Source organism: Eptatretus burgeri, chromosome 10 (genome assembly GCF_056783735.1).
Source record: "Eptatretus burgeri isolate ZD-2024b chromosome 10, Ebu_testis_v1, whole genome shotgun sequence".
Classification (NCBI taxonomy): domain Eukaryota; kingdom Metazoa; phylum Chordata; class Myxini; order Myxiniformes; family Myxinidae; genus Eptatretus; species Eptatretus burgeri.
The window spans coordinates 26,938,065-26,950,081 of NC_140970.1; the positions used below are offsets into that span (position 1 = coordinate 26,938,065).

Here is a 12,017-nt window from a genome sequence, read left to right on the forward strand (position 1 = left end):
ACAATATGGTGACAAAGAATGGGTGCCGAATGGTGTGGCATGCTCAGATGTCCTTTGAAACTTCTCTGACCTCTTACTTCGGGTTCAGAGCATCCATCCATTACTAAATTAGCAGAAGGAGCATTTTGTTATTATGGAAGCCAAGAAGAGGGAAGCCTTGAAATCTGCAGAAATTAGTGATTCTATGCTAATGATGGAAAGAAGACAAACCAGCCTGTCGATCAGAGGGTCGGGTCTTAGCGCCATTCTTAAGGATAGGAATGACATAGATCCGCTTCCATAGAAAAGGGAAGTTAGACTCCAAGAAAGATCTCCAAAAGAGTAGTCAAAGAAGCACAGCCAGCTCAGATGTCAAAATTTTGAAGTTGAGTGTACTTTATGCCATTGAACTAGTTGCTGGTAATGTCTCAAGACTGTCTCGATGCTTCTCCAGCTTTGCAGGTGAGAAATACAATTGCCCCCAGGAATTACCTGCAAAGAGAGTGATTATGGGATAGGGAAGGAGGAATTGGAACCCCAAGCCTTTTCATCAAAGACGGTACTCAAGCATTCCACCTTAACACGAGCTCTATCTGCTGTGACTCGTTCCTTGATTAACGAAGGGGATGAGGAAGAGCACATTCTTGAAACTTTTCCCAATTGCCACCAGGATTTGGAAGATCATTTCATTTCATAAGCAGCCTGTGGTGGCTGGTTGCATCATTGCTGGGAGCATGGCTGTGCCGCTGATGCAGTGCCCCGGTTCCTGTAAGCTGGTACTCATTTTGCTGACCTTGGAAGGATGACAGGCTGAGTAAACCCACCTGATATTATTTAACAACACAGCAGGGGGCTCAAACTCAAGACCCTAAGATCTTAAGCCAGCCACCTTAACCGCTAAGCCAATACCAGGTTTGTTATTTGGAAGATAGAGAAAACCAAAATGAAGTGAGAAAAATAAAAAGCAAAATCAAATCAAGGTTTTGCCAAAAAGGTAAAAAGCTCTGAAAGTCCAACATTTCACACACAAAATGACCTGAATTAGGGATGAGCACAGGTTGTGTGCGATCACATCTTAAATACCCTCCCAGAGGGTCAGAGAAACACATTTGCAAGAGACCAAGTAATTGGATGGCAACAAATAGCCAACAGCTTGATTTATTGCACCAACACAGACAACAAATATCCAATAATTCAGGAAGTTTGAAATACAAATAAAGCAGTTTGTTTTGAACCATCACGAGTCTAACCTTTGTGCACAGCAGGGACAGGTGCCATGGACCTCTGCTGCATCATGCAAGGCAGACGTACATCTCCAGTCACTAGCGTCAGCAAGCATTTCCGGATTCACATCATCGAACCAGATTCCAGGACTTGAGAGGGTACAGAAAAGTGAACAAGGGAGAGGAAGGTTATGCAGATCTCAATATTAAATAGGACCGAATATAAATGTCACAAATTCTTTCCAAGTGACTGTTGGACATCGATCGATTATATACAACTTTGAGTTTGGTGATGATAAACATGTTGCTGTTCTGTGTAAAGGGTGCAGAAGTGCTAAAGGAGCATGAAGTAGAATCAATATGTAGGGTTTAGCAGGCTTAGAGAAAATGATGGAAAGATGGAGCAAATTTATAAAATCCCACATCCAACACTACATCTTACCCCACCATTAACATAGCTTCAATTTGCAGAACCCATCAACACAAAATCTTCTTTTTTTTTTTCCCTAAAGACCGAGGCTCATGGAAGAGCAAGGTGATGGAGGGTATGAACTGTCAGGGCAGTGGGGGTAACAATTGGACACAAAAAGCAAGGGAATGAACGAACAGGAAAAGTGAGGAAACCACAACCTTCCAATTCGAGGTTTACACTTGGTAGCATTAATGGGAGTAAAAACAAATTGTGGATGAGGATGGGGGAGTGAGGACAACAGGACATGGTGGTGCACCACCTGCTTAAAGGCCTTGAGGGAGGAGTGTGATTGAAACATCTCACTATAGCAGGTCCACACCTGCCATACTGAGACAAAGTGAGGTAAGGAGTGAAGGTGTGTGGAAAGCTTGGATTTTGGGAGATTAACGAGGAGGGAACTACTGGAAGAACATGTCCTGGAGGAGCTGGGAAGGGTTAACCCTTTGAACCCTGAGCTCTTTGGACTTTCGAAACCCCCATCCTGGGCTCCCTATGGAAAAATCCAGCCGCTCACATATATGGAGGTTTGAATAGCAGCTGGAAAAACAGCCGCCAGAGTTCAAAGGGTTAAGATGTGTTTGTTCCTTTTGTGTGTACCAACCAACCATTTGAGGGGTGTCCTGCATTTATATTCATCACCAGCAAAGGTCCCTCTTCCCACCTCTTCCCACCCCCTCATCCCCCACTCTCCGGATTCCCACCCCACCCCTTACCCTCACTCCTCCCAGGAGTAAAGATGCGACGTGGTATCTTACAAGGTGACAGTCAAAGAAAATTGAAAACCCACTCCATGGGAGTATCTCCTGTGCAACTACCATCTGCAGGGCAGCTCACTGGATGACAGGATTGCGGCAAAGCCTTCGGGAACCCCACTCTTTAATGATAGGAGGAAAACCACAGGGTAACCTTCCCCTGTCAGATTGCGGTAGTGTGTATCAGGGTGATGCTGAGGTGTCGTCCACCAGACGGCGGTCTCCTTGGGTTAACCTGAAATGGTCCCTTTGGGTGGGTGCCTGGAATGTCCTATCCCGAAGAGAGGATGATCACCTGTCTCCGTTATCATCTGAACTCAAGCGTTTGGACATTGGTATTGCAGCACTCTCTGAGGTTCAGAGATCGGATTGCGGCGAGATCATGGCGGGTGGTTACACCTACTATTGGTCTGGTCGCTCTGATGGTTACCATGCCCAAGGAGTTGCTGTCGCTGTGTCCAATAAGCTGATTCCGATGATAACGAATTGAGGTAACACCGGTCAACGAGCGTATGATGAGACTAAGGATTCGTCACTCCTTGCGTGTCATTTCCCTTGTCTCTGTATATGCTCCAACTGAGGCGAGTGATCTCATCGTGAAGGACGCATTCGATGCCACGCTCAAGTCTGTGGTTAATCAGTGCCCCAGTCGAGATACACTTCTAGTCTTGGGGGATTTAAATGCATCGACTTGAACTGAAAGGGATGGTTACGAGACGTGTGTTGGTCCCCATGTGTCTGGAACTGTGAACCAGAATAGCACCAAGTCATCGAATTAGGGTGGCTGGTTCATGGTTTCAGAGCCCACAGGCTCATCGCTGGACTGGGTATTCCAACGCTGGCAGTGTGGCAAAGGAGATTGACCATGTGCTTGTTGATGGTTGCTGCAGGATGATACATAACTGCAGGGTCTTCCGGAGTGCTCAGTTCCTCAATACTGACCACAGGCTTGTGGTAGCAACTCTGAAGTTGCAGCTTAAATCCGAGAGCTTGGTACCAACCCAGCCTAGGCTGGATGTTGGCAAGCTCAAGGATGAGGGGATGGCTTCGGAGTTTGTGAACAGGCTGAATGGGGATTTGGGGGGTCTGTGTTCTTTGGGGAATCCTGAAGAGTTGTGGAGCGCCTTCAAGACCACCATCCTTGATGTTGCCGGTGGATGTCTTGGAACTCACCATAAGGCGAAGAAGAATTTTGTCTTGCAAGTGACACTGGATACCATTGACCAGAACCGCAGAGTCAGGCTTCATGGCAGAGCTGAACTGTTCAGGAGTTGAGGTGTAAAACTGTACGTGCACTGAGCGTGAACAAGGAGGCCTGTGTGCAAGGAATCTGTGAGGAGGTAGAGCATCACCTGTGGTCAAGTGATTCTCGTCCTGCTTACAGGGGAATTCATGCATTGCGGGCCTCCAGGCCCATCCCTCGGTGTAATGCAGTTAGAGCGGAGGGTGGTGGCTCTTGACAGAGGAGTCTGAAGTGAATGCCCGCTGGGCTGGTTACTTTGAGTGGCTGTACCAGGCTGACCCACCAGCTGTTGAGTTGGATGTCAGTAGTACTACGATCCCGATTGCTGACCCTCCAATCAACAGTGAACGACCTTCGTTTGTGGAAACACAGGCTGCAGTGAACCGGTTGAAATGGTGTAAAGCTCCTGGGATCTGTGACATCCATGATGAACTTCTCAACGCTGGTGGAAATGCTGCACTCGTGTCATTGCATGCAGTTCTGTGTTCTGCCTGAAACACAGGCATCATCCCAACTGAGTGGAAGAGGGGCCTTGTTTTCCCACTCTGGAAAGGGAAGGGTGATCGCCAGGACTGCAACAACTACCGAGGGGTGATGCTGCTCTTAGTGCCGGGCAAGGTCTTTTTCGGATAATTCTTGATTGGGTTTGCCACAATCTACTTGAGCAGCAGTGCCCAGAGCAGTCAGGCTTTATACCAAAGAGGTCAACAATTGACCATACCCTTGCCCTTCGGGTCCTCACTGAAATCAGACGAAAGTTTTGGCAGGGGCTACTTGCAGCCGATGTTGATCTCTGCAAAGTGTTCGGTTTGATTCAGTGAATTGGGATGTCCTCTGCAAGATTCTTGGTCTTCGTGGGGTGGCACCAAAACTGATCAATCTGATGGCTGAACTCTATTCTGGGACTGAGAGTGCTGTGAGATGTGGTGATACCATCTCCTTCTTATTTCCAGTTGTTACTGGAGTTCATCAGGGGTGTGGACTGCCCCCCCCCACTTTTCAGTGCTTGTATGGAATTGATTATGGGGAAGATGTCGGAGAGATCAAGTTGTGGTGCATCATTTGGGAATGTCAAGATCTCGGACCTTGATTTCGCAGATGATGCAGTCATCTTTGCGGAGACTAGATATCCTTTTGGGGGTCCTCGAGGTGCTGAATGAGGAGTCAGAGCCGCTGGGATTACAGGTTTCCTGGGTCAAAACTAAGATCAAGGCTTTCAATGACATCTTGGACGTTGCTATCTTGTCTGTACCTGTTTGTGGTGAGGATGATGAGGTCACAGAGAGATTCACTTACCTTGGCAGTGATATTCATGTCTCTGCTGGCTATGAGCCAGATGTCAATAGACGTTTGGGTCAGGCCTGGGGAGTCATGGATTCACTGGATCATGGGGCACGGCACATCTGCCTGGGGGATGTCCAGACGGAGGCCCCTGGAGTCCTGGCGGAAATTGGACGCAGCGCCGCGCTACTCCGGCACATGCTCCCGTACCTGACCTGATCGTCTTTCCTCCCCCCCCGCAACCCTCCCGTTTTGCCTGCCTCTGGACCCACTGAGTTACCTCATCAATGAATAAGGACACAGATACAATCTGACATGCAACAGAAAAATGACCAAAGAAACAAGAAAGGTAACACACCTACTGTACATCAACGATCTAAAACTCTTCACACCAAATGATAAGAAATTCACAGATCAACTGAAACTAGTAAAGCAGTACTCGGAGGACATTCAAATTGAGTTTGGTCCTGACAAATGTGCCAAATGCACATTTGTACAAGGAAAAACAAAAAGAACAGACAGCATCTCAATCAAAGTACAATACAGGAACTAGAAAATGAAGCATCCTATAAATACCTCAGAAAAGAAGAAGGCCTCCAGGTACAACACAAAAAAATGCGTAAACTAATAAGCAGAGCACCTATGCAGAAGAAGACCAATTCTGAAGTCATCCCACTCCTGAAGAAACAAAACCAAAGCTCTCAACCAACTTGCAATGCCGGTATTCCAAGATAGCTGTGCAAGTATAAACCGGACACAATTGGAGATCAACAATTTAAACACAAAAACAAGGAAACTTCTAACTATTCACAAGATATTCCACAAAAACCAATGCACACTGAGGCTGTACTTACCAAGACGAGGAGGAGGCAGCGGATTGATGAAGCTTAATCAAGTGCACAGAGCAACGTGTTTCGGACTAGCGGAGTATGTGAAAAGCTCAACAGACTATCAGATGAGATTTGTACACGAGCAAGAAAACAACAGGCCAAAAAAGGGATCCTTAATCTATTTCGCAACAAATTCCCCAAAACAGGTGAAAATTATGGACACCATACAGGAAATCAAAACAGAAACAAGCACAGTCCAAATGATTGCAAAGAAAACTAGAAGGGCACTCGGTACCTCTTTCCTTTTTTTTTGGACACCTTGTCGAGGCTCATGTGAGAGCTAACACACAACACACAGCAAGGGGGGCATGAGACAAGAGGGATGGGAGTGGGAAGGACAAAACAGTGGGGGACAGAGACATCAGGAGATCTGTGGAAGGGAGAGGGATGGGGCGGGGAATACGGGGTGCACAAGATGGACATTACAGGGACTTTCAGGAAGGAAAGCAGGGAATTTGAAAGTCGTGGGCTTGGGATGTATTAACGGGGGTAGAAAAAAAATCAAGGATTTGGATGGGGGATGATAAGAGGTGGTGGTGAACTGCTGTTTTGAAGGCCTATGGGGAAGAATGGGATTGAATAGAGTGAGGGAGTTTATTCCAAAGGTGGAAAAAAAGAGGAATGAAAGAGTGAAGGAGAGCAGTGATTCTTGATTGTGGTAGTTTTACCAGAAGGGGGTTGTTGGCGGGCATTGAGTGCCCTGCGGAAATGTGGTGGGGACAAATCGCAGAGAGAACAGGGGGGGGCAAGACTGGAGAGGAGATGGTAGAAGACCGAAAGACCACCGACCTGTCTGCGGTGAGAGAGTGAGAGGCCCAAGGACTCCGCCTCATCGTGGGAGATGCCAATGATACGAAATCCCTTGGTTTCCACACCGTAAAGCAGAGAAAGGTGGGAGGAAGGAGCACCAGCCCAGAAGGGAGAGCAGTACTCCATCAGGCTGTGGACGAAAGCTTTGTAAGTGGTCAGGAGTTCAGGTGGGCTGAGGAAGGACTTTGCACGACGGAGGATTGCCAGTCGGCGACTGGCTTTGGAGGCGAGGTATTTATTAAACAATACGGCTGCCGAACCATGTGATTGATGACGTAAATTTTTTTCTGTGGACCAATTTATCCCGAGATGACCCTCAAAATTTTTCACACTGATCGGATGTAGCGTTCTACGTATGCAATTATGACATAACAAAGGCACCTATGTTGTCATTAAAATAATAATAAAAATTAAAATATCACACTTTCTCCATGAGTACTTGCATGTCGTCATTAAAAAAAAACAACTTAATAATAATAATTTAATTTTTAAAAATCACATCCCCATGAGGAGGACTTGCCAGGTGCCAAGTTTCAATTTTTTCCTTGCTGTGGTTTCAGAGATGGAGGTCCAAAGTTTTTTCCCATTTTTCCAACATGGCTGCCATATCACATGACCAATGACATCATAATTATCAATAGTACATTCTACATGAGTAGTCACTCCTACGGTGAAAATGTGTCAATCCGACAAGCGGTTGCAGAGAAAAAAAACACTAAAGTTCTGTGCGGACAAACAAACAAACAAACAAACAAACGGACCCAAATGCAATACCTTCTCCTCTGGCGAAGGTAAATATCAGCAGATATACTCTGATAAATGGGAGAATGACAAAAGAGCAGCAAGATTTCAAAAAAGAGCTTGACAGGACAGGGATCAACAAGGAAGGCTCATTGGAATGACTAAGAAGAGGTCAAATTAATTGGGATGGAGAATGAGTCATCAATGCCCAAGACCAAGGACACTACACCAATGCCTTGAAGAAAATGGTGGCATTGAGCCAATCGGACAAATGCAGGTTTTGTGGGGAAGAAACAGAAAGTACCAGTCACCTCCTTTTGGGATGTAAAACACTCATGTCAGAACAGCTGTACACAGAAAGACATGACAGCGTCTGACGAGTAATCCACTGGCAGATCTGTAAACATCTCAACATCCCAGTATCAGAACAATCATGGAAATACAAATCAGATCCGATCCTCAAAAATGAACAAGTGATGCTCACGCATGACAAGATGATCCCGTCAAGTGTGGACATTTCAAACAAAGCATTGCGTCCGGACATAGTGCTCAAGTTAGACACAAAAATGAAAATTCAGCATTGTTGATCGAGGTTTCAGTTCCCAATGACTGGACTAAATGCCACAGAAATCAGGAAAATGACCAAATACGAGGATCTAAAAAATGAGGTCAAGAGGACTTGGAATTTGAAGACAGCTGAAATTATCCAGTGATAGTTGGAGCTTCAGGAATGACAAAGAAAATCCTTACTGAGTACTTAAAAATCATTCCGGGGAATATCACTACAAACGAGGTACAAGTGGAGGCTGTCGGAGGTTCAGTGAAAATTCTGAAAAGAGCCCTTGGAATGACATTATGAGAACGAAATGTCACAGTTTGGTTCGTGAATCATGATCCTTGACCAAAAAGGAGATGGACATTTTGAGTTCTGGGAGAACTCCCTCCCACCTCCTGAAACCCACAAATGGAGATATAACAACCAATGGGGGTACACATTAATGTGGGACAAGAATATTTGGAGATGTAATCTTCTTACGGGCTGGTAGGAGAGCCCAGAATCGTAGATGTATACACAATCCCCTCTGAGCTGTCTGTCCTAGGTTTGAATCCTGACCCAGTTATAAACTGCCATCCTGGTGTTTTGCAGGCAAGGCGATACATGAATGTGTGTGTCATGCCTCGGATACACGTTGACCTGTGTGTTCCATCTGCTGGCATCAGTTGGTGGACGGTAAAGATCCCACCGTATCGACCATGAAGAGCAGGTGAGTTATCGCGAGGACCCTGAACAAATTACAAATTCCTGTCCTTATTGACTGCTGGGAAATCAATGGCAAACCACTCAACACAATCAAATCACTCAGCACAACCAACACTCTGCAAAGAGTATGGTACCGACGTCCTTCATGTGTTTTTTTTTTATTTTTTTTTTTACAAAGACATTATCAGGCAATGGACAAATAGACATGGGTTATGATATCTGAACCTGGGATTCCAGCACCATGGAGCCATGGGCTCAGATGGGAACACTTATTTTCCTTTTCCAAAATTGTCTTTTCCTCAATTCTAAGCAGTTTTCATAAACACAGCAAGAAGAGGAAGGGGAAAATGGGGATGAAGCAGAAAAGAAGCAAACCAACCGACAGAGGTGAGGGTGAGGGAGAAGGGGGTGAAAAAAAATCAAAATAACATGGAAAAGGGGTGTGCTTGGGAATGGGGTAATTTGGGGTAGAAGAGATCATGAGTATGGATGGGGGATGACCTGAGCTAGTGATGAACAGGTGTCTTGAAGCCCTGGAGGGAAGGATGGGACTGAACAGACTGGGAAAGTTGGTTCCACAAGCAAGAGGAAAAGAGGAACAAATGAATGGAGGTGAGCAAGGTTGACTTCATGCCTGCCTGAAACAGAGTGAAGCTTACAAGTACGTATGAAGGCAACCTCCCATCGGCATATTTGTGTTTGCATTTAAATCCCTGCCTCACGATGCAGGTAACCCAGGTTGAAATCCCATATGCGGAAACATTTAGTCTTCTACCAAAGCAGGAATCCTTTAGAAGGGTACGGAAGGAGCATACACAATTATATGTGGTAGTATTTCTCGAAGCAATAGAAAAAAATATATAAAACTACAAGGAAGGATCACACAAACGACAACAAGATACAGCTAAGCCGCCCAGCAATCCAGTTGACCATGGTACAGTCAAAGAAAATCCCTTAATCTGGTTCAGAGCGTCTTGACCGTTGAGCCCGTGTGACCGCCCGGGTATATACATATACATGGGGATCTCTGGGTCACTCGAGAAAGATCGATCAGCAATCTCCATGTTGCGTTCGAGCAGAACTGACCGGGGCTAATCAACAACAGCCACAGCGATGAAGACAATAACAACAATTACCTGTTATAAAAGATCCTTTTTCTCAGGGTTTTCTTCATTTCGCATCCTTACTGACAATCACAGACGGACGTTCAATATGTATGTGAAGTACAACAAGCGGTCTTTCGATTAAACCCATCAGCGAAGCGACTGGGAGGCACGCAGAGTTCACATTGAAGTACACTTGTGTCGATTAATGTGCCTCGTTTTAAATGTTGGTTGAAGTTTATACGCAATGGTGAAGAATAAAGCGAAGATCAAAAACATGTGAGCATCTTCATAGTGTGGGAAAAGAGAATAAGAATAGAGAAAAAAAATTTTTTTTTTTAAAACATTCCTCAAATAAGTTTTCTATGCAATAAACACATACCACGATTCTTCACACAATCTTCCTTACCTTTTTTCGACATCAGTCTCCATCTTGCTCTTCATTTTTTGCTTCTGTGGGGGATTTCGCAAACTGCTCGACATTGCACAGCTCTTCTCGGTACCTTCGTTGAGCACCTTCTCTTTGCATTTCAAGGATCCATCTCCGCAGTCCTTCCAAAGCACTTTGCTTTTCAGCCTCCCAGCTCTTCTTGGACTCTTCCCTGCTATGTTACTTTGTCTTTTATTTATGTTTCCAGCTTTTATTAACACTTCCCTATTCTTCATTCCAACTCTCTCTCCCAATCGTCTCTCGGTCCCTCCTTTGCGTTCCAATGTCAGGGACCTCTCCCCGTGTGGCCTCTCTTTTTGTACCATACTCTTCCTCGGTGTCCTTCTACCCGTCAGATTCTTCACATCCCTGGATTCTTTCCCTTTCACCACCTTGGTCGTCTGTTGTTGCAGAAGCTGTAATTAGAAGGAGGTAATTACTTGCCACATTTCAAAAATTGCATAAATTGGGGATCAATGCTATTTCTACACTGATGTAAAGCTCAGATAGAAATTGTACATCAATCGCCAACGAATACAGGACAGGGACATTAGGAAGACAGCAGATTACTTTTACGATTACAGACATTAGTAGACAGTGGAGAAAATCAAAGAATAAATGGGATTTGAACCCAGTAACGTGACCTCGGTGCTCAGAAGGGAAAGCCAACAGGAAAAGCAAAACTTCCACAATCCAATGAAATGAGAGGTTTGAATGGAGAAGGAGACTCAGACAGCACAGCAGCAACTGAACGTTGGACAAATTGATAGTTTCTTGTTTGTTTTCATCATTCCTATGAATCATCCAAAATCCAAGTGTAAATTCCTCAGATATTACAAAACAAAGCTTTCTCACTGGTTGGGAATACAAATCAGAGTACTGCATCATCCAACTGCATCTTGAAAAATAAAACCTTTCCTCATGAGCTATATTTCACCACCAACCATCCCCCCACTCCCACCAATCACCAGCTATCTGCTCATTTCACCACAACCACCTTCTCCACCCTCCTCCTCCCAACCCCAGCCCTCAATAACCAGCAATGCGCTTATTTACCAACACCCTCTCCCATCCCCTTCCCCACAATCATCAACTACGTGTTCGTTTCACCCTGACTACCAAAGTCTCCCCAGCCCACACCTCCCTTCCCCCACCCCCCCCCAAAAACCCCAATCACCAGTTAGGTTCCCACCCACCAACATTAGTTGGTAAACATGAAAAATCCCACGGTGTCCTTTGCGAAGAATAGGCGAGCTATCACCCACATCCTGAAAAATTCCAAATTCCTGCTCTCATGTGCAAGGGGCACTGCATCAGCAGTACAGCAGCACCCCCAGCAAATTATTCTACCAGCAGCCATGTGATGCATACAAAAAGGAGAGAACCAGTTGCATGCTTGTTACACCATGACCACCACCTTCCTACCCCCAATTACCAGCAACATGTTTATTTCAACATCCACTGTCCCTCACCCCCCAAACATCTCCCACCCCCCCCCCAATCACCAGCTTGATGTAGGTTGCACCATGACCACGACCACCACAGTCTTTCACCTCCTCCCACCCCCACAAAACAGCTCAATCACCCCAGATATATGTTTACTATTTCATGTGAGTTTATCCACTTTACCTGCTGAAAGGACTTCCAGTTGACTGAGACAAGACCGGGCTTCACAGGAAGACGAGTGTCGACACGATGCAATTTCTGGTCGGTAGCAGGAGGGGCCATTGGCTTCCTCACCTTAAAATCCTGTCGATCCATCCACTTGAATAACCCTGGGAAAAATAGAAGATATCTGGGTTGGCCTATTTGGCATTCCCACCTGAGTACTG

General features: G+C 45.5%; 1 protein-coding gene across 3 annotated transcripts in view; it reads right to left on the reverse strand.

Moving 5' to 3' along the window:
• LOC147018135 (RNA exonuclease 4-like) overlaps positions 1-12,017 on the reverse strand; it is a 43,821-nt gene that overhangs the window by 26,783 nt on the left and 5,021 nt on the right. Inside the window, exons 2-5 of one of the 3 annotated variants that reach the window (XM_085897507.1) lie at positions 11,815-11,960; positions 10,165-10,601; positions 5,527-5,628; positions 1,230-1,352 (exon numbers count right to left, since the gene is read on the reverse strand). In XM_085897507.1, coding sequence (XP_085753633.1) covers positions 1,230-1,352; positions 5,527-5,628; positions 10,165-10,601; positions 11,815-11,946 — 794 coding nt within the window. In that variant the 5' untranslated portion in view covers positions 11,947-11,960. Of the gene's footprint in view, positions 1-1,229; positions 1,353-5,526; positions 5,629-10,164; positions 10,602-10,829; positions 11,113-11,814; positions 11,961-12,017 lie in introns of those variants that run through there. The other 2 variants (XM_085897510.1, XM_085897508.1) reach the window with 2 other exon arrangements.